The following is a 24,644-nucleotide window of genomic DNA, read 5'->3' on the forward strand; positions in this document are numbered from 1 at the left end:
ATATAAATGCTTCTGAAGGGGTAAAACACTGGTATGGCAGCTATTACTGTACTCTTGTATTACTAGGACATATTTCACATAGTACAGAGGTATTTTATTAAGAACATTTATTGTGCAAAACTGCAATAGAAAAATGCAAAACCTTTTCTCAAGTGTCTGCTGGCAGGTAACGCGTATCTTGGATCCAGTGCTTTGACCATGTCTTTAAAGCCCTTTCGATCGACAGTTTGAAAAGGAACCATGTCCTTACACAAGTAAACAGTGACAGTGTTTGTTATGTCGGTCCACCGCTGGCTTTTTTTGTCGTTAACTTAAAATGTAAATAATCAAAAATAATAAAATTATTCTGTTACAGCTGCTGAGCTATACTATAGCTAATGTCCATCAATATCTTCCTTTTTAATGAAATAGGTTCAAGAAGAGAGAGAGAGAGAGAGAGAGAGAGAGAGGGATGGGGGAGACAGAGAGAGAGGGAGGGAGGAGGCTGCTAGAGTGGAGCTAACGTTAACTTGCTGAGGCTAGTACATCGACAGGCTGCTAGGAGTGGAGCCAGCTAACGTTAGCTTTCTGAGGCTAGATCAACAGTTAACATTACATAAGATTTTAGCGCGACATGGGCATTCCAGAATGGCGAGGACATATTTCACATAGTACAGAGGTATTTTATTAAGAACATTTATTGTGCAAAACTGCAATAGAAAAATGCAAAACCTTTTCTCAAGTGTCTGCTGGCAGGTAACGCGTATCTTGGATCCAGTGCTTTGACCATGTCTTTAAAGCCCTTTCGATCGACAGTTTGAAAAGGAACCATGTCCTTACACAAGTAAACAGTGACAGTGTTTGTTATGTCGGTCCACCGCTGGCTTTTTTTGTCGTTAACTTAAAATGTAAATAATCAAAAATAATAAAATTATTCTGTTACAGCTGCTGAGCTATACTATAGCTAATGTCCATCAATATCTTCCTTTTTAATGAAATAGGTTCAAGAAAGAGAGAGAGAGAGAGAGAGAGAGAGAGAGGGATGGGGGAGACAGAGAGAGAGGGAGGGAGGAGGCTGCTAGAGTGGAGCTAACGTTAACTTGCTGAGGCTAGTACATCGACAGGCTGCTAGGAGTGGAGCCAGCTAACGTTAGCTTTCTGAGGCTAGATCAACAGTTAACATTACATAAGATTTTAGCGCGACATGGGCATTCCAGAATGGCGAGGACATATTTCACATAGTACAGAGGTATTTTATTAAGAACATTTATTGTGCAAAACTGCAATAGAAAAATGCAAAACCTTTTCTCAAGTGTCTGCTGGCAGGTAACGCGTATCTTGGATCCAGTGCTTTGACCATGTCTTTAAAGCCCTTTCGATCGACAGTTTGAAAAGGAACCATGTCCTTACACAAGTAAACAGTGACAGTGTTTGTTATGTCGGTCCACCGCTGGCTTTTTTTGTCGTTAACTTAAAATGTAAATAATCAAAAATAATAAAATTATTCTGTTACAGCTGCTGAGCTATACTATAGCTAATGTCCATCAATATCTTCCTTTTTAATGAAATAGGTTCAAGAAAGAGAGAGAGAGAGAGAGAGAGAGAGAGGGATGGGGGAGACAGAGAGAGAGGGAGGGAGGAGGCTGCTAGAGTGGAGCTAACGTTAACTTGCTGAGGCTAGTACATCGACAGGCTGCTAGGAGTGGAGCCAGCTAACGTTAGCTTTCTGAGGCTAGATCAACAGTTAACATTACATAAGATTTTAGCGCGACATGGGCATTCCAGAATGGCGAGGATGCAAAGCATGTTAGACCATTGGATCTGTCGCAGAGTTTACATTACACATAGAAACTGCGCGACTCGCGAGAGAAGTTGTCACACAGCCTTCAAACGCAGGGCGGAAGAGATAGTTTGCTTCTAGAATTGAAGGTCCGCTCTGCTCTGTGTCTATTATGAAATGACAATTGCGCGTTGACAAGCCTCTGTGCTCCTAAATAATTGTTTCCAGTTCGCACATATCTATTATCTATGACTAATTCTATCTATTTTTAGGGGCAAATGCGAGTGAAATAGTCGCGCCCTGGCTGTGGTTACATGACGTCATTGCTATTTTAGAGCTGCTCTACCGGTTACAAGGTATAGTCAAAATCCATACCGTAGCGCAAATTCATACCGTTTATACCGTATATACCGTTTATACCGTCCACCCCTATATTGTACATTATGTTATAGCTATAAGTAATATATTGACATACACTACCCGCGTCCGTACAACTAAAAAGGGTTGTCCTAGCGGGCGTCACAGCAGCGAAGAAGCTAATAGCATTGAGATGGAAGGAGCCTGAGAAGCTCACAGTGATTAACTGGTCCCTAACACTGTTGGATGTGATTTATCTTGAGATATCCACGGCGCGGGTGATTGGGGTGGGGCAGGCTGGTATTGACCTGTGGTTTGCAACAGCTGAGAAGGTCAGGACCGCCGTGTGCGGCTGAGCGGGGTTGAGGTGCTTGTTCGGGGGAGTCCGGCGGTCTCGTGGGAGGGGGAGGAGGAAATGTCTTGTCTGTCTTGTCTTTTGTCTTGTCCTTCTTAACTTTAACTGGGGGAATAACTGGGGGAATTGTATTGGGGGGGAGCTATTTTGCTATTTTGCTATTTCTTCACTGTTTGGGCACTTTTGCACGGTTCCTGTGAGTCTATGGAACACTCTGTAGGTTTTTGTTTTTTCGAAAAGGTTCATTGTTTTGTATTTCTGGTCGGGTACTCAGGGGCAGCGTTTTTTCTACCTCAGGATCTTAAGCCGTTTTGAGGCTAGGCTCCAACCACTGTGTGGCCTGGTGACAATTGCCACATTGTTATGCAGCTGGGAATCTCTGACATCACTGATATGCACGTTTTGAGATGACTCAGATTGGTGAGGGTGAGGGTTGTGAGGGGAATTGGAAGAGTGCGCCAATATGAGAATTAGAGACATAAGTCTTATTGATATAGAGCCACACGGCCGGGAAACGGTACTGAATACTGGGAAAGGCCAATTGTAAGATAGTACCCCTTTAAATTAAAATGTTGTACTCTGTTTTTATAAATTGTTATTTCTTTTATTATTATTGCTCTGTTATCTCCCTGTGAAGTTTTGTGTATTGTTATTATGGTTATTGTATTGTGTTGTCTTGTTTTCATGTTAAGAAAAATTTGATAAAAAATTTGGCCAATATTGCGGTCTGGTGGGCCGTGGTGGAAAAACTAAAAGAACACATATGACTCTGGAAAGTACTGAAAGTTCAAGTTCAAGTTCAAGTTCTTTAATAGTTGTCATACAGAAGTACAGAATACTTTCATACAAAATGCTTCTTACTGTTACGCTCCAGAGACTGTGCTAGACAAGATAGTATCAAATAACATAATAACATAATATAGCATGAATTTAGAAGAAGAAAATGAGGTCACAGTGTTCGGTATAGACATATGTACAATGTTCTGAGTTACCATATAATATACAATACCCAATACTATGCAGTGTACTAATGTACAGTACTATCTAGTGCAAAGCAGAAATGGGATGAGGTACAATTTTAGGTACAATTTACAGTAAGGTGTACGAGTTGTAGTGCAATCCTTCATCCATAAATATAAAGTGTGGGGAGTGGGTGCTACAGTGTGTTTGTTTAAAGTGGGTGTGTGCTATAAGTGTGTGGAGTGGGTGCTACAGTGTGTTTGTTTAAAGTGAGTGTGTGCGTGTGGATGTGTGTGCTATGTGCGTTTGGTGGTTGTTGTTGTGTAGTGTTCATTCATTGTTCGTTTAGCAGCCTGATGGCCTGGGGATAGAAGCTTCTTCTGAGTCTTTCTGTGCTCGCCTTGAGACTCCTGTATCGCTTGCCTGACGGCAGCAGTTCAAAGAGGCAGTTGTTCGGGTGACTGGAGTCTTTAATGATTCTCTTAGCCTTGCCCTTGCAACGCTTGTAGTAAATGTTCTGGAGGGTGGGGAGCCCCCCTCCAATTGTGCGTTCGGCTGAACGTGTCACTCTTTGTAGTCTGCTTTGGTCTTGTGCAGTGCTATTCCCAAACCAGGAGGTGATGTTGCCGGTCAAGATGCTCTCTATTGTACATGAGTAGAAGTTCTTAAGGATCTTCTGGCTGACTTGGAACTTCCTTAGGCGCCTGAGGAAGTAGAGGCGTTGTCGTGCCTTCTTCACAACACTGTTAATGTGTGTGGTCCATGTCAAGTCCTCGGATATGTAGGCTCCGAGGTACTTAAAGCTGTTGACTCTCTCAACCGGTGCCCCGTCGATGCTGAGGGGGCTGTAGTCCTTGACCCCCGACCTCCTGAAGTCCACAATCATCTCCTTTGTTTTGCTGACGTTCAGGGAGAGGCTGTTTTCCTGGCACCATCCCGCCAGGACCTTGACCTCTTCCAGGTAGGCCCTCTCGTCGTTGGCAGAGATCAGGCCCACCACCACTGTGTCGTCAGCAAATTTGACGATTGTATTGCTACTCCGCTGAGCCACACAGTCGTGTGTGTACAGGGAGTAGAGGAGGGGACTCAGAACACAGCCCTGGGGGGCCCCTATGTTGAGGGTGATGGATGAGGAGGTGCAGTTGCCTGCTCTCACCACCTGGGGTCTGCCAGTCAGGAAGTCCAAGACCCACTGGCAGAGGTCATAGCCCAAGCCCAGGTCCCTGAGCTTGGCTATGAGTATGGAGGGGACTATGGTATTGAATGCCGAGCTGTAGTCGATGAATAGCATTCTCACATAGTTCCCCTGCCTCTTGTCCAGGTGTGATGCTGCTGTGTGCAGCACATGGGATATGGCGTCCTCCGTGGACCTGTTGGGGCGGTATGCAAATTGCAGGGGGTCCATGTTGATGGGGAGGGAGGAGCAGATGTAGCCCTTTACTAGCTTCTCGAAGCACTTCATGGCTATGGAGGTGAGAGCTACAGGGCGGTAGTCGTTGAGGCAAGCAGGCTTGGATTTTTTGGGTACAGGGATAATAGTGGACTTCTTCAGGCAGGTGGGGATGACAGCCTGTTCTAAGGACAGGTTAAATATGTCAGTGAATACTGGGGCCAGTTGGTCGGCACAGACTTTTAGGACGCGGCCGGGGATGCCGTCTGGACCTGCTGCCTTCCTGATATTCACTTTTTTAAAGGTCCGCCTCACCTCATGCTCTGTTACCCTGAACACTGCGCCTCCATCAGCAGCCGACCCCCCCCCCCCCATTGCCGAGGCTTGTGAGCTGGTGTTGTTATTACCAGCATCAAACCTCGCATAGAAGGTATTGAGGTCGTTTGCTAAGGAGATGTCACTGTTCAGTTTGAGGGAGGCGCCTTTGTAGTCTGTCATCGTTTTGAGCCCCTGCCACATAGCTCTAGAGTCAGCTTGTTCAAACTGGAGTTCAATTTTATCCCTGTAGCGTCGTTTGGCCTCTGACACAGTCCTCCTTACGTTGTATCGCGCCACCTTGTGGTCATCCATGTTGCCTGCCTCTAGGCCGTTGTTGTATGCTTTGGTGCGCTCTCTCAGAGCTTCACGGACGGATTTGTCTACCCAGGGTTTTTGATTTGGGTAAACTTTCATTTTGGTAGTGGGGATTGTTTCTTTCACCCTAGTACAAACATAGTCCAGCACTGTCTCCGTGTAGGCATTAATGTTATCTGTGTCGCGGAACACATTCCAGTCTGTGTTGTGAAACACTGACCGGATCGTATCCTCTGACGTCACATCCCATTTCTGCACCTCTCGCGAGACTACGGGAGTACTTTTAATTTTCTGTCTGTACTTCGGTGTAAGAAAAATTGATGCGTGATCTGACTTACCGAAGCCACTATCAGAATGAGCCTTGTAGCCACCTTTAAATTGCGTGTAACAGTGATCTAGGATGTTACCGCCTCTGGTGTTGCAAGTCACATGCTGATAGAAGTCGGGCAATACCTTTCTCAGATTGGCGCTATTGAAATCTCCCAGAACCAAAATGGCGGCGTTAACATTCGCCTCTTGGATTCTATTTACCTCGTCGTGTAGTCTGGAGAGCGCAACCTTGTTGCTGGCTTCAGCTTGCGGTGGAATATACACTCCGACCAGGACGATCGCCGTTAACTCCCTCGGGAGGAAGAAAGGACGACACTTGATGGTTATATATTCCAGTTCTGGGGAGCAGTGGTTGGATAGTTCCTTCACATTAGTTGGGTCACTCCAATTTTTGTTCAACATGAAGGCAATACCTCCTCCACGTTGTTTACCGGATTCTGCTGTTCTATCCTTGCGGTGAATGAAGAAATGATCGGCCGGTAGGATGGCGTGGTCTGGGACTTCTGGCGCCAGCCACGTCTCGATGAAGCAGAGAACTTTACAGTCCCTAACGTCTCTCTGGAATTGAATCCTTGCTCGGATGTCGTCTAGTTTATTGTCTATTGATTGTACATTGGCTAGCAATATACTGGGTAGTGGTGTCCTGTGCCGCCTGGTTCTCAGCCTGTTACGGACTCCAGCTCTCTTTCCTCGCCGTCTGGGTCCTTTGTCCCTGGGGGCGAGATCCGGTCCTGATGTCCTCAAGATCTCAACGGGCCATTGTTGCGGTTCAGAGAGCTGATCCAGAGAGTAATCCAGTCGGTAAGTTTCCCGTAATCCAATGTCTATTAGTGACTGACGGTCATACACATTAATTGCACCTACTGTTGGTACAGACAAAACTCTTAAAACTATAAATATTAACAAAAGTATGCACAGTCTCGACGGAGCGCACAGACAGGCAGCCGGACGTAGCGGCGCCATCTTTCATCTATTATGGATGAGTACTGGATAAGTACTGGAAAGTACTGGATAAGGTATTATATTGATGGCTCACGTTGGGGTCCTGAGGGGGGGGGCGGGGGAGATAGAGCGAATATTCATGTATGTTGATGGTTATGGTGTTTTTGTATTTTTAATTTTGTTTTGTTTATTATTTTTCATTCAATATTGGTCCTATGTATATTTTCTGACCCCCTTCTGATCTGGGTCTGGTGATCGTGGGCTCTGGCTGGGGTGGGACGCGGTTCGGGGTCTCTGCGGGTCGAGGCGCTAAAGAGGCGTGGTGCTTTGGCTCGCGGGGGGGCCGGGCTGTGGGTCCTCCGGGACTGTGGCTTGCGGTTGCTGGAGGTGGAGGGGGCTCGGTAAGCACTTTTTATAGTAAAGATTTTATTTTGTTATCCTTTTTCTTTGTGACAACTTGTATTGACTGGTTGTGTATCCGATATATAATAGGTCTAATTTATTGTCTAGTCATTGTTGTGTTAGTTTGTGTTCTTGGATGTCTGTTATGTAATATTGTCATTATTGTGCTGTGTTGTTTCTTGTTTGAAAATATGAAAATAAAAAGATTTGGTTAAAAAAAATATATATATATATTGACATATTTACGAAGATGTACAATGAGTATGTAATATAAATAAGTACATATATTACAAACATATATTTTTTAGGGCATTTTTAAGTGTATTTTATTGACAGGACAGTTCGGAAATTGGGAGAGAGAGAGAGAGAGAGAGATGGGGAGGACATGCAATACATGTCCTGGGCCGGATTCGATTACGCTACAAACCGGGCACCCCGAGCCTTATGACTTAGATATACTGTATATGTCATTAACAAGTGTAAAGCGGATCAACTACATTTCCCTGATTACAGTTCAACTTTGGACTAATCCATCAGCCGCCAATCAAGTCACGCAGAATCATCTAAATTGAATATACTACTAAGTACATATTACTCTGTTGGCTTTAAAATGTTGAAATTGTAAAGAACACATTAGGACTTGTTTAGGACTCGAAAACCCAAAGTTTCAGATGTGCTTGACACTTGACACCTGTCTTGACTTGGCACTTGACTCAGGACTTGAGCTTAAAGACTTGCAACACAATGTACACTCAAAGTCAAAGTATTCCCAAAAGTGCCATTGGTTGATTCCACAAAATACATTTGAGTTACAACTTGCTACTGTTCAATCTGAAAACGAAGCAAAGAGAGCATCGTTTGTGATAAGCTGAGGTTCAATCTTCCGTACAAATGCCATTGTTGGGGTTTCCGAAACCAACCAGATTTTGAAAATCAGTTTGCATTGTTTGTGTTGGCAACAACAGAGAACCCGGAAAACAGCCATCATGGATTATAATATTGCCGGAGATGCTTGATAAAAGTGAGAGAGGAACTATTAGTGTTGGGTACTGTTCAAAACGTTTTTTTTATTTTTTTTTTATATCCTCTTTCTCAGATTTGTCTCTGTTTTCTCCCCGTCCCAATTTAGTCATTATGCCAGTTCCCCCCCCTCCCCTACCTGGTCGTTGTGCGCATGTTCTCCTACTGGTCAGTACAAGGGAACCCTGAAGTCATCCGCACGCTTCCTCAGACACGCGGGGCGACAGCCAGTGACTCTTTTTTCACCTGGCAGCGAGGACTCTCATTGGTGAAGCGTAACACGTGGGATGTCACATTGCCTTCATCAAGTCCTGCCTCCGCTGAGCAAGCGCCCAGACCTGACCTGTCCACAACGCCAGATTCCCAGCCATGACTTGCCCTCCGCCTAACCCAGCCAAACGGGTTAGTATAGCGATCAGCCCAAGCCTCAAGCAATGCTGAATCCGGGAGTCGAGACCGCAGCCTCTTGCATTGGTGACGAGCGCAATCTCCGCTACGCCACCTGACCGCCAATAGGGTACCGTTCACATTTTAACTGATACCGGTACCGGTACCTGTGAATCGATACCGGTACCCAACGGTACCTTTTCCGGTACTTTAGTCTCTAAACATTTTATCTACCTACCTCAGTTGTTAAAAATGAGTCCAAACTTCAAATAATTTATTATCATTATTATTTATTTAGAACAATTTGTTAATATATATACGTATATATATATATATATATATATATATATATATATATATATATATATATATATATATATATATATATATATATATATATATATATATACACACACACACATCTTTAAATAAAAAATTATGTTTTACAAAATAACAAGTATAAAACGATTAAACAAACCACTCTAGCAGCAATTAACTATTCTGCTGAACTAACTACACCTGAAGATGTCGATGCCTCAGTGTCGTCAACGGAGGGCTCTTCAGTGCTGGCTGCAGGCTTGCTACGTGTAGCTGCTGCTGCTGCTGCTGGGGGCTTGCATGTTTTTGCATCAACAACGCTACACTCCTCAGCTTTCAGAAATATGCTTGACCAGGTGTTTCCTCAAGTTACTTGTGTTACCCTGCCCAGCTTTGCATTTTGCGCTACAAATATTGCAGCGAGCGTTGTCTGCATCTATAGCTTTGTAAAGTGTAACCACACTTGTGACCGTTTTCGGCTTGCCATTGTGCCCCGACTGCTTTGTTGTTGTTGAATCAAGTCAAATCCTAGGTAAGCTGTCTTGTGCGCATGAACGTTGACGTGAACGTGCGGCACACTTCATAGGTTTAGTTTTGCGGTAAACGAAAACGTTGACGTCATCGGACTTAAGAAGAAAAATAAATCATTACCGAAATGTGGCACCGGCGGTGTATCTCACGTGAATCGCTACTCGGTAGTACCGATGTGATTCGGTCGATATACACCTTAAAAGTACCGGATTCGGTACCCATCCCTAGAAACTATATATAGGTCCCAAACTGTCCAAACCTTCTCTTTTTAAGTGGCTTGACTTTTCTTAGACAAGAGCGGGGTCACGTGTTCTCATGTAGTCAGCACAGGAGCTATTTATAGCTGTTCTGACCTCCCTACTGACATTCAACATCCCTATAGTAACTCCTGAATGTGTTGCATACCGCTGACCTTCTGTGTATCTGTGTCACAGGCAAGGTCCCTTGTGTGTGTGTGCATGTGCGTGCGCACAGCAACCAAACTCGATAACCTTAGTCTTCAGCCTATGAAGAAATGCAATGTCCCGGCACACAGCTGATGAATGACTGACCCCCCCCCCCTTCCCATATATCTGTCTATCCATCTATCCCAGAACCCCACCCAGGTCGGCACGGCCCTGCAGGTGTTCTATAATCTGGGTAATCTGAGAGAGACCATCAACGGGGTGGTGGGAGGTTACCGGAGCGCCATCCAGGACAACGTAACCACCGCCCTGGACATTAAGGGCCTGACCCAGCCTGCCAGTACCCGAGGTAAGAGGACGTGCAAAGTACTGTATATGGACTTATATTTAGGCTGCTGATGGCCATGGTATATGTCCCCGACCGATGTTTCAAGTCAGTAGGGCTGACCCCTATTAGTCGACTAATCGGTCGAAAGGAGCCATCCAAAACTCCCCCACTATTGCTGTCTTCAAGAGGGGTGTGAAGCGACATCTGCAACAATAGGTTGCAGAGGGTGCTTGGCCACCACTCTTGAAGAACAGGAACATGACATGCTGTAATGAGGCTCTTTCAGAACATTGTGTTGTCTATTTTATCTACTTGTTGTATCTATCTTATCTTCTTAACTCTTTCTTTGTGATTTATTGTATTCTTTTTGGGACCATGTTGGAAACAAGTCGACAGACTTTCACATGTTATCCTTGTACCCCTTGTTTTTATACTTTTGTATAAATTGTATGTACTAAATAAAAATCAAATCAAATCAAACCTCTTAGTCGAATACAAAAAATAATAATAATAATAATAATAATTTATAAAAAAAAAGAAAAAAAATTATCATTCTTTCCAAAAGAAAAAAAGGCCTAGACTAACTAACGCTAATGGCACGCATACCAGAGGCTAACTGCCTAAGAAAACAGGCACAGAGGCACTGAAAGAGGATTTCACCCATCTAATGAACACACTAGACTAGACAAATATCAAGATGTATCCATCAGTGGACCAATTGCATGCTTTTGCAGAGGACAAGAAGCCTTCAGTCGACTCCTTCAGACATTAAGCACCCCCCACAGCCCAAATGGAATAAAAAAAAATAAAATTGACGACTAATAGTCGACTAACGGCAAATTTTGGCCAATCATAGTCGACTATCCAAATCCTTAGTCGGGGACAGCCCTACTGTCACGCAGAGAGCATTGCAAGAGGAATCCCCCCATTTGAACCTCACTACATATGAGAAGACGCCGTTATTATTGGTGACACTCAATATTACCCTTTTTTTTTACCTTTTAATCTTTTTTATAACTCTTTATTTTGGTAACTTTTTTCAGTTTATCCACATGCATTACAATAGAAAGACAACCACCACCACCACTTAACAAACACGACATACATGACATTACAATGGTATATGGGAGGGAGCTATTTTCGTTCTTGGTTAGTCCATTTTAGTTTAAACTGTGGTGTTCTTTATTCGCCTGTCAGCCTATATAAGTATATAGAGTCCACTTCAGCCAGCGTCGGTCGTGAGACTTGGCTTTCGTTCTCAGAGTTTTTTTTTTACCTTTTTAATGTTCTTGTGAATAAGTGCATGTGCAGAGGGTATGTGTGGGTACATCATGGATGTGTGGCATGATAGTGTGTATGGGTACACTAATGTATGTATGGTAGTGTGTCCATAGGCGCCCACTTAACGGAGCAGACGATGCACGGGCTCCAGGACTATTGAACTTGGGGGAGCAAGCTTGTCTCTTTGCTCCCTCACTTTTTGATCATATCATATGATATAAATATCCCCCCCAATATATAAATCTTATCGAACCATAACTACGTAATTTCAATCAAATTAATAATACGCAATGACACTTAATAGCAAGTTTTTAAGTTTCCAAAGATTGTGTGACCCCCCCACTTTAATGGTTTGATCCAGTGCCCACGGGCCACGGTTCGTCGGCATGACGTATACGACATGTTGGGGGAGGCGGCTTTTTCGAAAGCGTTTGAAAAATTCAGGCTGGATATTGGATAACATTGTGACTCGTGAGGATTATTCTTCGGCGTTTACATCAAAATGGAGCAAATCATCACGTAAGTCGAACACTGTGACTGTATACTAAATGCGCAAACAGATTGAAACTGAATATTTCTCGTATGGTGAGCCTCGGCGCTGCTGCACCGAGTGAATCCAGAGATACAGGATGGTGCGCAGGCGCTGTGATCACCCAACGGCGGAAATAATGCCGCTTTGAGCAGTTTATAAAAAAATATTAAAAATATTTATTAGCAACGCCGAGCTTTCAAACCATCCCGTATCTCTGTGTGAACCCCTCGTGCAACTGTGAGCACCTTTGTTTTTTTTTTTTTTTTTTGTCTTTTTCCCCCTCCATTTTCCTCCGATTTTCTCCCATCCCAATGTTAGTCGTATGCCAATTCCCAGTCCCTTCCTGGTCGCTGCGCTTTACCCCCCACAGTCAGATCATTTGGGAGAGTGGAGGCTACCACGTGCTTCCTCCGACACACGTCCAGCCAATCACCGCTTCTTTTCACCTGGCAGCGCGGATTCTCATTGAGAGGGCGTAGCGTGTGGGAGGACCACACTATCCCCCTCACGTCCAATCCGCGCTTAGCAGGCGCCCCGACCGAACTGTAGGAGTCGCTGTTTACAACGACCCGGACCCACCCCGCCAGCTTCTCCCACCCTCTGATACAGCCAATTGTATCAGTGCAGACGGCCAGCCAAGCTGGTGACAACCCCGGAGCTGTGAGCTGGATTCGAACAGGCGAACCAAGCTCACAGCTCCGGGGCTGGTGACGAACGCAATCTCCGCTCGACCACCTAACCGCCTGTGTGAGCACCTTTGTAATGTCTCTGTGATACTTGTATAACGAACGGTTCGGCCAGAACCAGTCCTTCATGGTAAATCTAGGTTGGTTTCCCATTGAGGAGCAAGTGACTGTGGATTCACTCGGTGCAGCACAGTCACGAAAGGGGACCCTGATGTAAACAAGACAAACGTCTTTCTCTGGTCTGCATCCCCTTAACAATTGTGTGTATTGAGCCGTACTGTATTGTACCCATTCTGCAATCTGTTAAATAAAGTTTTCATTCATTCAGCCGCCGCGCTCACTGGGGCTATTGATAGCGTCAATTAGTTGTTGTTGTTGTTGTTGTTGGTGCTGCGGATGTGAACGGGGCTGGGGGGGCTTTGGGAGGATGGGAAAGTTATTATTATTATTATTATAATAGTAATTGGCTATCATACGTGCCTAGCTAGCGTTAGCTAAAAGAGCCCTCGCAGTGAAGTTATTATTATTATAGCTATCATACTGCAATATAAACTGAGTTTTATAGTGAAAAGAGCAGCTTTATTTTGGTCAAGATTGAAGGCTCTATATTGCAGGAAATTGCACATACAGGTGTTCATTAAATGTAAAAAAATCTGCCGTGGAGGGGGTCGTGCCGGACCCCCTCCAAACCACCCCTTGCAAAAAAAAAAAAATGTTAAAAAATAAAAGAATAAAAAAAATACTTGCACCCCCACTTTCAACTATAACTAGGCGGCCATGAGTGTGTCTATGGGTACATCATGGATGTGTGGCGTGATAGTGTGTATGGGTACACTAATGTATGTATGGTAGTGTGTCTATGGGTACATCATGGATGTGTTGTGTGGTAGTGTGTATGTAGGTATCGTTCTTTTAGGTGCTGCAGTGCACTAACTAATTTTGTTGTACTGTATTGTGCAATGACAATAAAGCTTTCTACTTCTACTAGCCTGTTGCCTCATATCCACCTTATTACAGCTTATTACAGCTTAGTTAAGATAAGATATTCCTTTTTTTTGTGACCAACTTTTTATTTTGTCTTTTTTTAAAACAAGTTCAGAGGAAGTACATTCACATCAGCATTTCATATTAATTCACACAGTGGCATAAAAAGTGTCTTTTCAGTATATATTGTCCGTCAGTATATTCATATACTGTGTAGCCTGCCTGTTGTAGTTGTGACAGTATTTTCCTCCGTTCTGGCGGTCCTGTGGCTGCGAGACAGCCCAGGTCGCTTCTTAACCCCCCTCCCAGCCCCCCGGGTTTGCATAGACATTTTAGGAAAGGGGGAAACCATGATGCATACATGTATATGATACAATTAATTAGAAAAGAAATCATAATTATGTTTGTTAGATAACCAAGTAATAGGGAAAAATACAATACAATTTAGAAACAACCACCACAAATTATAGCAGTAAACAGAAAAGGAAAAGATAAATGGAAAAGATAAATGGAAACAACAGCAACATGATTTTTGTTCATTCTCTGGTGTCAAGGTACAAGTGTTCAACCTAGTGGAGTACTGATTTTACCTTCTGGGCCGCAGTAAGTAATATTTGGATCGATTCTGTCCTTGCTCCCTGTGCTCTAGCACTGGATGCCTCTAATCTCAATACTTCGTAGAAGGACAGTTTCCAACGGTAAATATTGAGACTATGGGGTGGTTTCCATCTCATTACGAGCATTTTCTTTGCTGCCGTTAAACCGGCCAGAAACACTCTCTTTTTGTGAGGTGTTAATTTTAGAGATGAATCATCATTTAATAATAAAATGTGTGGCAAACAAGGTATGTTTATCTCTGTTATATTCGTGAGAAATAATGCAACCTTGGCCCAAAAAGCGAGTACTCCTGGACATTCCCACATCATATGTATGTATGTTCCTATAACTTTTTGCGGACATAAAGCACATAGAGGACTTTGTAATATTTTTATTTGACAGAGTTTCCTGGGTGACAGATAAAATCTTTGTATCATTTTGTAATGAGTTAATTGGTTATTATAATTACGAGAGGTTAGTGGAATATTATCCCATACATTCTGCCAATTTATGCAGGCATTGTAATTCTTTAAATCTATGTTCCAGACAGTGGTATTACCTGTAGTTCTGTTTAGTTTTCCTTGTATTTTATTATATAACCCAGAAACAAAACCATTTTTAACATTTATGCCATTCACTATATTCATTAAAGGGTGACCTGGTAAAGGCTGATTCCATGGGACACCATAAGTGCGCATTGCAGTGCGTAACTGTAAATAAAAAAATAAGGATGTACTAGGGACATTATAGATTTGTTTGAGCTCTTGAAATGATCTGAGACCGTATTCACTGTATATGTCAGATCGTTTGTGAATACCTTGTCTTTGCCAATTGGGAAATGTAGCTGGTTTCCCTCCCAACAGTAAGAAGTTGTTATCAAAAATAGGGGTATCTATGTGCCATTTTGTGTTCCACTGTCCCGTTTCGGCAATATATTTCCAGACGTAAATTGAATGTGCTATAATTGGGCCGAATTTAGTACGGCAAAAGCTTGGGGATAGACCAGAAAAGAGTATATCTTTGAATGTATATGGAGATACAATGTGCCTCTCCATATTCACCCATGGTATGTCAGAATCATTATTGAACCATCTTAGCAACGGTCTGAGCATAAAAGAAAAATAGTACTGTTCAAAATTAGGAACAGATAGCCCTCCTGCTTTCCTACTGTTTTGGAGTGTGGAATTGCTGATTCGTGGATGTTGTTCACGCCATATAAATTTGAATACTAGTCCCTGTAGCTTCTCCCAAAATCCTGGAGGTGGCGGTAAATGAATCATGCTTATCAGAAAATTGATCTTAGGGAGAATGTGGGTCTTGACTACTGAAAGCCTGACTGAAAATGGGATTAATAATAGTGACCAACGGTTTAACTCGTCAGATATTACCTTCTTAAGGCTCTTGTAATTTTTTGACACAATTTTGTCAATGGATGTGTATATATCTATATCTAAATATCTGAAACCAGAGCCCACTGGTATTTCTGTATGTAGTTGGGGACTACTTGCTGCTGTATTTAGGGGAAGTAAAATTTATTTATTCAAGTTGATCTTGTAGCCTGAAATAAAACTAAAATGTTTAATAGTGTCTACGACTACAGGTAGGGACCGTGGTGTATTGTCAAGAAATAATAACAGATCGTCTGCGTACAGACACATTTTATGGTAGGTGTTATTTACTATTATGGGTTTTATTTCGGCACAATTTCAAATTTTTTGGGCCAAGGGTTCAAGAGATAACGCAATTAATAATGCGGAGGCGGGGCAACCCTGCCTGACGCTACGTCTGATAGGGAAGGGTGTGGAACACTGATTGGATGTGATAACCATGGCCGTTGGATTATGATATACGATTTTGAGCATATTTATAAATGTGTCTCCAAATGCCATATTCTTCATGGTGTGCCATAAGTACTCCCATTCCAGCCTATCGAAGGCCTTTTCGGCGTCAAGGGACAACACTGCACATGGTGATATTTTTGGAGCTTTGTCAATAATGTGTAACAGTCGTCTTAAATTATCTGATGCAAATCTTTGTTTAACAAATCCAGTTTGGTCTGGGTGGACCAATATTGGCAGTATCGTCTCTAGACGTCGTGCAAGGACCTTGGCATATAATTTTAAGTCTCCATTAAGAAGGGACAATGGACGATAGTTAGCACAGATGTTTCCATCCTTTCCTTTTTTCTGTATCAGTGTGATAATTGCTGTACTTATGTCTCTATTAAAACTCCCTTTCATAATGGCTTGTTGGAACATCTCGAGTAGTAATGGACCCAACTCTTTCCAAAAGGTCAAGTACAGCTCCGGAGATAAGATATTCCTTTATTGATCCCCTGTGGGAAATTCAGGCATCATAGCGGGGAGGGGGAGGGGAGGTACATGTAGTAAAAATAAGCAGTATAACAAGTCAATATAATTAACTATGAAATATACAGTGTTCACAGTATCACATACGGTGCTCATAACTACTGTCGATCACATAACTACTGTAACTGAGGGGTACAATTCCCTGACTGTATTGATAAGTATGGTATCATTAAACCACTACCGCTTTATGTACTTTAATTACTGGCCATACAGTACATGATATATAAATATAATGAACACTTCCCACAATGAACCGGTTCCACACAAAGTGATAATTAAGTATTTATTGCAGCAAAAGGTACATAATATACTTCTCTTATTATACTTTGGATGCGCTTATAAGGCAAAGGAATGTGCGTAGGCAAATCAATAATGAATGTCCATTCTCTGGTTACGCAGGAGGTAATTATACAACCTGAATCTTAGGGAATTATGGTCTATGGTACACTAGTAATATATAGCGGGAGATACTGGAAGGGTCCCCCCGGTTGTAAGCCAGCAGGGGTAGAGGATCTGTCGGTAGTAGAGAGTCTGGTCAACGATGACTAAGGAGACTCCAAGTACAGGAGACGGTGCAATAGCCTCTTGATCCACAGACGAATACAGCTGTTCTCCGTAGACTGTAGCTCCACAGTGAAGAAAGCTAGCCGGCCTCAGGCTCTCTGAGGCGCCGACTCGACCTGGCTCCTCACAGGGTAAATCCCACACGTGTAGGCGTCTGCGATTCTCCGCTCCATAAATCACAGGACCAAAGCAAATATAATCCAGCCGCAAAGGGCTATGTAGTCGTCGGGTAGATTAATCCAGTGTACATGTCCACACGGTTCTCGTCTAGGTCTCCTCGGGTGAAAGCGCCATGAAAGCAGCCCAGCCTGGATAAGCACTCTAGCTGGTACGAGGAAGCGTTGGTGATGCTGGTCACTGTAGAACTTTAGCCGCACGATACACTATACACAAATAGACTATTTTTTTTTTAACAATATATTTATTGGGTTTTAGTTTGCAAATTACAACATGTATATCAGCAGAGCAGTATTCAGCAAACATTTTCACCCCGTTCTCCCTCCCCTAACCCCACCCCACAAAATAATAATTAACTTCAAAAACAGGTTCACATAGGAAGGATACAGATTTAAATAAAAAATAAACATAAATAAATAATAATACAACCAAAATGTTTTACACATTAAGTAAAGGGTGTTTCTTGTCGTTTTTACACAATGATAAGAGTTGTCCCACAGTACTCCCCTTAATCCCGTTCTTGTTGAAGCAAGTTCCCAACATTCGTATTATGCTTTAAGAAGTACACAAATGGTCCCCAGGCATTATCAAAAATGTTTTGTTTACGTCTAACAATATACACCATCTTTTCCACAAATAGACTATTACTGACTTAATAGAAATATGTCGCACTCGACGGTATAGCGCCAAACTCTGACAATTCAGTTATTAATTCGCACGCGGTCTCAATGCTCTATTTTGGGGCCAAACAGGCCATACTTCACCGCACGGAGTATCGTGGGTGAGGCTTCAACTTATTGGGTAACTCTAGACTTCTGACTAAGTGCTTCTGTATTCACCTGCGCCATATTTATATGCACGGCGAACAAACTAGTGCCAACCTCATTTCTGTCGCGTATCCCTGGGCAAGGCCGGGCATGCACAGACATGTCTTGACGGTGACTTTGAACCTGACTCCGGAGGCATGGCTCTGGCGCCTGTGGACCGCTGTCCAATAGGAGAATGAAATATTATGGTCTGTAATAGGCTAAAGGGATATTCCGTGTATATGTACAAGGAATATACAAGGGATATCAAACGATATACAAATACTATGCAATATATATCAATCAATAAATATATATATTCGGTTTAATCTGATCCTTTGTAACAGCCGCCCCCTAATTAGTCCCACCTAATTAGCTAAGCAGAGACAGATTAGACGCACTGTCCACTACTCAATGTCTGTTGTGAGGGGTCGGGCAGTTCACAAAGTCATGGGGTCATGGTCGTCATCGATAGTATCGGGGAGCCTTGGCAGTTCTATTAGCCTCGCCACGGGTCGGGTGTAGATCCGTCCTTGGACGAGCACTTCGGCTGCTCGGACCTTTCCGTCGGCACCGGTGATCACTTTGCTTACGCGGCCAGCCGGCCACATAGCTCGGGGTAGTGACTGGTCGATAATCATGACGACTGTTCCTTCTGTCAAATTGTCTCTCTCTTTCACCCATTTCTGGCGGGTCTGTAGAGACGGTAGATAGTGGAGTAGGAAGCTGTTCCAAAACTTGTCAGCCAATACTTGACTATACCTCCACATTCTTCGGCCGTTCGCTTCTTCAGGCCTGTACATTGTCTGTGGTAGCGCGGGGTCCAGCCGCCCCATCAAGAGTGTGTTGGGGGTGACTGGGTCGACATCTGCTACATCACTTGAGACGTAACCGAGGGGCTTTGAGTTCAATACTCCCTCGATCTCCGTGAGGACTGTCATTAGGACTTCTTCCGCCACGGTCTGGGCTCCAAGCACAGCGTACAGGGCTGTCTTTATTGAACGTACTTCTCGTTCCCAAGTTCCACCGAAGTGAGGTGCGTTCGGGGGATTAAACTGGAAGTCAATCTGGGATGGAGCGAGGTGGGTCTTAAGTTCTGGGCCCATAGCTTGGAAGCTCTCTCTCAGCTCTCTTTCTCCGCCTTTGAAGTTTGTCCCGTGATCAGACAATAATATAGACTGTTTGCCTTTCCGCGATGTGAATCTTCGGAAGGCCATAAGGAATGAGTCTGTGCTCATGGTTGGAAGGAGTTCTATATGCATCGCTCGGGTGGTCATGCATTTGAATACAATACCCCACCGCTTCTCGGTTCCTCTTCCTTTCTTTATATACAGCGGGCCGAAACAGTCCATACCGGTGGAGTGAAAAGGCTTGTCGCCGAGTCGGAGGCGACAGGGAGGTAGGTCAGCCATCCGGGGTATACTGGGCTGCGCTCGCCACTTACGACAGTCTAGACAGGTTCGCTGGAAGCGCCGCACTGCTTCTCTCCCTTGCAGTATCCAATAACGACGTCTGATCTCCGCGAAGACTCTCTCTGCCCCGGCGTGATGCACATCCTCGTCGTATTTCTTTATGATCAGCTCTGTGACCTTGTGTCGGCTGTTTAAGACTATCGGGTACTTGACGTCATCCGGTAAGTCTGGAGCTCTCCGCAGACGACCACCCACTCTGATGAGACCATGGGCGTCGCTCTCGGGGGCTAGGTGGAGCAGTCTGCTGTCTGATGGGACGGGCTTTGCTCCCTGTAGACAGTCTAGCTCATCGGGGAACGAGTCTCTCTGGGCTCGTTGTAGTAGAAGAAGTTCTGCTTCTTCGTAGTCAGCTGCTGTAATGTCAGTAGTGAGCTGAACCTCTGGGTGGTGCCACAGGAATGTCTTTAGCTGCGCACTCTCTAGGGTGAGGCAATCGTCTATGTCGGGGTCTGTGGAGACGAGTGTGTTCAATCCACAGAACATAGATTTCTTGTTTTCGGCCTCCTCTTTACTCGCTTCCCGTGGGGTGGGTGTAGGCCACTCTTCTTCTGGGAGCTTGAGGAACTCTGGCCCGTCACTGTATAGGTTGTGACGGGTGAGGTCATCCAGGGACATTCCCCGGGTGATGACGTCAGCTGGGTTGTGTTTTGTGTCCACATACCTCCAGCTTGCTACTTCTGTTAAATCTTGAATCTCTGTGACTCTGACTCCCACGAAGACCTTGTATCTGCACGAATCAGACCGGATCCATGTGAGTACTGTCGTGGAGTCTGACCACAAGATTGTTCTTTGCACCGGAATGGTGAGTTCACGTTGGATTAACGTGGCGAGTTGCGCTCCTGCTAGGGCTGCGCAGAGCTCTAGACGCGGGATAGATTGTTGCTTTCGTGGGGCTATTCTTGAGCGAGCCAGGATGAAAGCAGTATGTATTTCTCCTCCCTCCTCTCGGGCACGCAAGTAGGCCACCGAACCGTAGGCTACTTCGGAGGCGTCGCTGAAGACGTGCAGGTCCATCTGGCACGTCTCCGGCCTCACTGTGGGTGGGAAGTAGCTGCGGCGTATGTTGACACCTGGGAGTGAGCTGAGTTCCGTCTCCCACTCTCTCCATGTGGATGCAAGGTGTTCGGGTATGGGGTCGTCCCAGCCCTGGTCCTTGTCCCATAACGCTCTTACAATCATCTTTGCCCTGGTGGTGTAAGGTAGAATACATCCCAACGGGTCATATTGTCTGGCGAGTGTTCTGTATACACTCCGTCTGGTGGTCGGTAGTGCAGTCGACCTTCCCTGCTCCTTGGTCAGGGGTGTGTGTTTATAATGGAGCGAGTCTGTTTTGAAGCGCCAGACTAGTCCTAATGTCATTTCTTGGGCTTCTCCTGGGATGGTCACCATCCAGGTCTCGCTGCTTGCTGCCTTGTCCTCGGGGGAGAGGCTGCGCAATACTTGCGGGTCGCTGCTGGCCCACTGCCTGAGATCAAAGCCGCCTTTGATCAGGGAGGCGCGGAGCTTGAGTAGAAGGGCCTCGGCTTCTTCTGGCGTCGAGACGCTTTGCAGACAGTTGTCCACGTAGAAACTATTTCCTACACTTTGTCGGACCTCTTCATCAGCTGCTGGGTCCTCTGCGACGTGTTTTTGCAGTGCAAACGTAGCACAGCATGGGCTGCATGTGGTTCCGAAAGGGAGGACTTCCCATTGATAGATGGCTGGTTGCTCATCCCCGATCCTCTCTCTCCATAGGAACCGCAGCAGGAGCTTGTCCTCCTCCACTAGTCTCACCTGCAGGAACATCCCTTTGATGTCGCCGCTGATGGCCACCTTGTCTTGGCGGAAACGTAGTAACACGCCTATTAGAGAGGGGCCGAGTGTTGGGCCGGGCAAGAGCTTTTTATTCAGATTTTGTGATCTGATCTGGTAGCTGCAGTTGAACACAATACGATCCTTGCCGTTGTGGTGGACTTTGTGGTGCGGCACGTACCATGATTCGGTCGTCTGATCGGCCTCTTTAATGTCAATTTTCTTTATGTGTCCCGCTGTGATTAGCTTGTTAATCTCAGCGCGGTACACCGTCTCTTGAGCGGGGTCTCTGGCTAGGCGCCGCTCTGTGTTCAATAGATACCGCTCCGTCGCTTCTTTTGGGGCGTGGAAGGTAGGCATACCCTCTCGCCTCAGGAGTGGAGTTGCGTATCTCATCACTCCGTTGACTTTGACTCTCTTTGTCCCTTGCTCGAGGAGGGCTATAGCGTAAATGTCTTCCTTGGAACGAATGTCTTTCTTTTCGTTCTTAAAGGGCATTGTCTCTAGTGTCCATAGCCTCTCGACATGCTGTAGGAGGGTGGTGTCTTCTTCTGTCACTCTGGAGTGGAGGCAGCTAGTGGCTGCTGTTCGGTTAAGAGACTTAGCGAGGGGGCCTTGTAATGTCCATCCTAGGCGGGTCTCGACTGCTGCAGGACAGCCTCTGGGCCCTGTGTGGACCCGGTCTATCGGGACGATGAGGTCTGCATGGTCGGAGCCTATCAGCAGGGTCGGGGTGGCACCGTCTATGAGCGGTATAGGTAGTTGACGCAGGTGCACATATTTATCCATCAGCTTGGCGATGGGGTAGGTGTACTGCGACAGGCCTATTTCTTGGCTGGTGAAAGCGTTAGTAATCCTATACCGTCTCTCTGGCTGCCCGCTTGCTGCGATAGTGAAGGAGACATTCTCGCCCTTTATCGTCTTTAGATCTCTTCTTATTGTCCGAATCGTCATCTGGTTTTCGCTCCCCCGCAGCCCCAGCTGGGCCGCAGCGGACGCGAGGAGAAGGGTCTTCTCTGACCCGTCGTCAAGGACGGCGTAAGTGTCCATGACCTTATCTTGGTAACTCAGTGTTACGCGGACCACCTTTAAGAGCACCCGGGCGCCCCTTCTGCTGGCGGGGTCAATGTACATAACACTTGCCTTTGTGCTGCTTGAGGGTGCAGGCTTTCTTCTGTTACTGTCGTGTAGGACATCTAGGTGGGCTCCGTCACACCGACTACACCTCTTCTTTAAGCGGCAATCGGCTGCCATGTGACTGCGCGCACATCGGTAACAGCGTCGGTTGGACTTTATCCATTGACTCACCTCGTCGGCGGTCATCTTCTTGAACGTGTCACATTGTGACAACCAGTGTTCCTTTTCGCAGTACGGGCACACCATCTTCCACTTCTCTTTCATCGAGGGGGTACTGTGGTTCTTGCTGCTCGGTACTGATTCTGATGGGTGCATGACGGTCACCAATCTGCGGCCATCGTTTGCTCTCCTAGGTCCCTCTCTGGAGCTTGGTGTGCTCCGCATGAACATATCCAACCGTAGGCTGTTGACTTCTCTCGCCAGGAAGTCGGCTAGGTCTAGGAGGGATGGCTTGGGACCGTTAGGATCACGGTGGTCTCTTTGCCGCCTGAAGCGCTCTTGTCGGGCGGGCGGAAGCTTCTCTAAAATCCTCTCGACATTAGAGTTCGCGTACAGTTCGTGCATACCCTTTTCTCTTTGCGCCCCCAGCATCCCTACCAGGGATTGTACCTTGATAGACAGGTCATCTAGTGAGCGATTGTCTGTGGCTGGGGGTAGGCGGTCAATATGCCTTATCTCTTGTATTACGTAGTCCCATATGCGTCCATATCTTTGGTCGAGTGCTGCTAGAGCCGCTGTGTATGGGGTAGTAGAGGTGGCATAGGCCAGCGCTATATTGTGCGCTCGGGGCACCTTGAGGTGCTTCAGTAGGATAGCATACTTGTACGGTTCATCAGCTACATCGGACATCATTGTCTCTAAGCACATTCGTAGCTCCATGTACTGTGCTCTGTTCTCGTGGGTGAAGTCCGGAAACGTCGGTGTGCCAATGTCTGATGCCATGGATGGCTGGCACATCGGTGAGCGTTGGAAGAGAGGCCTCCTAGGCGAGTCTCCTCTTACGCCTCTTGGTGGGCTGGTAACTGCTGGGTACCATGGCCCGCGTATCCAGGTGCTGTTCCTCGGGGCTGGTCGTGCGTCAAGCTCACCCGTGAATTGAGTCGGGGGTCTGTAGCGCAGAGCCGCGGGGGTAGAGCCTGGGCTGTACTGGACCTCCTGGTCCTGTGGAGTACTGTGCTGCTGTCGGGCTTGACTCTCCTCCTCTCCCTCTTCTTCTTCCTCTGGCAGGTCCTCTAGATCCTGTAGTCGTCTATTTAGCCTCTCCGCGGTGTAGACCGTTTCTTCCTTGTAGCTGGGTCTCACTTGGACCGGTCGGGGAAGGGGTTCGGAGGGGGGTATAGGCTCTCTCTGGTGGTCGGGCTCAGGGTCGCTTGATCGGGTAGGGGAGGGTGCCCTTGACCCTTGTCTTGACGAGGCCCTGGAACCCCGTGCGGAGGGAGGGGGTGTTGCCCTGGTGATCAGCTGCTCCATTATCTGCGCTTGTAATCGGTCGCGCTCGGCTTCGCGCTTGGTGAGAGCGAGGTCGCGCTCTGCTTCTCTTTGGGCACCGGCAGCGGCGCGCTGGGCTTCGGCGCGGTCCCTTACCATATTCTCTTCCGACTGAAGGCGTCTAATCTCTAGACGTATACGATCTTCGTCGCTCCGTTGCTGCGCCTGAAGGCGTTCTCTTTCCATGGAAGAATGTTCGCGCTCACTAAGCGTCTGTGCTTGGAGTCGATCGCGCTCTGTTGAGGCTGCTAGGCTGGCGAGGAATGCCTGTGCCAGCATCTTGTCCGCCTCGCTGGGGGAAGACGCTGGTTGAGGTGATCCGCTCCTGGCAGTACTCGTTGGAGATCTGTTCTCCTGTGGCGAGTCCTGGAGATCCATCTCCGGGGTGCTCTCCTCTTCTTGTAGCGGGTAGAGTTCCATCCCTGGAGAGCTGTCTTTATCCTGGAGCTCTCCGGGGACTACTTCTTCGGTCTTGGCGGGGGGTAAAGTCATGTCGGGTCCCTCCTGGTCCCTACCGTGAGCTTGGTCAGTTACGTTAGAACCCACTAGGGCCTCTATTGGCGGGGTAGCCTGGTCGATAGGGTCGGACATAATTTTACTATCTACTTTTTCCGCGTTTACCGTCTGTAGAAAGCTAGGTAGTA

At 45.9% G+C, this 24,644-nt stretch overlaps 1 protein-coding gene across 1 annotated transcript in view; it reads left to right on the forward strand.

The window, feature by feature from the left end:
• Positions 1-24,644, forward strand: part of cog5 (component of oligomeric golgi complex 5) — a 320,599-nt gene that overhangs the window by 186,087 nt on the left and 109,868 nt on the right. Inside the window, 1 exon segment of the mRNA XM_084330304.1 lies at positions 9,978-10,137. Within this exon segment, the coding sequence (XP_084186430.1) occupies positions 9,978-10,137 (160 nt within the window).

This window comes from Notolepis coatsorum (genome assembly GCF_963971535.1).
Source record: "Notolepis coatsorum genome assembly, chromosome: 15".
NCBI lineage: Eukaryota > Metazoa > Chordata > Actinopteri > Aulopiformes > Paralepididae > Notolepis > Notolepis coatsorum.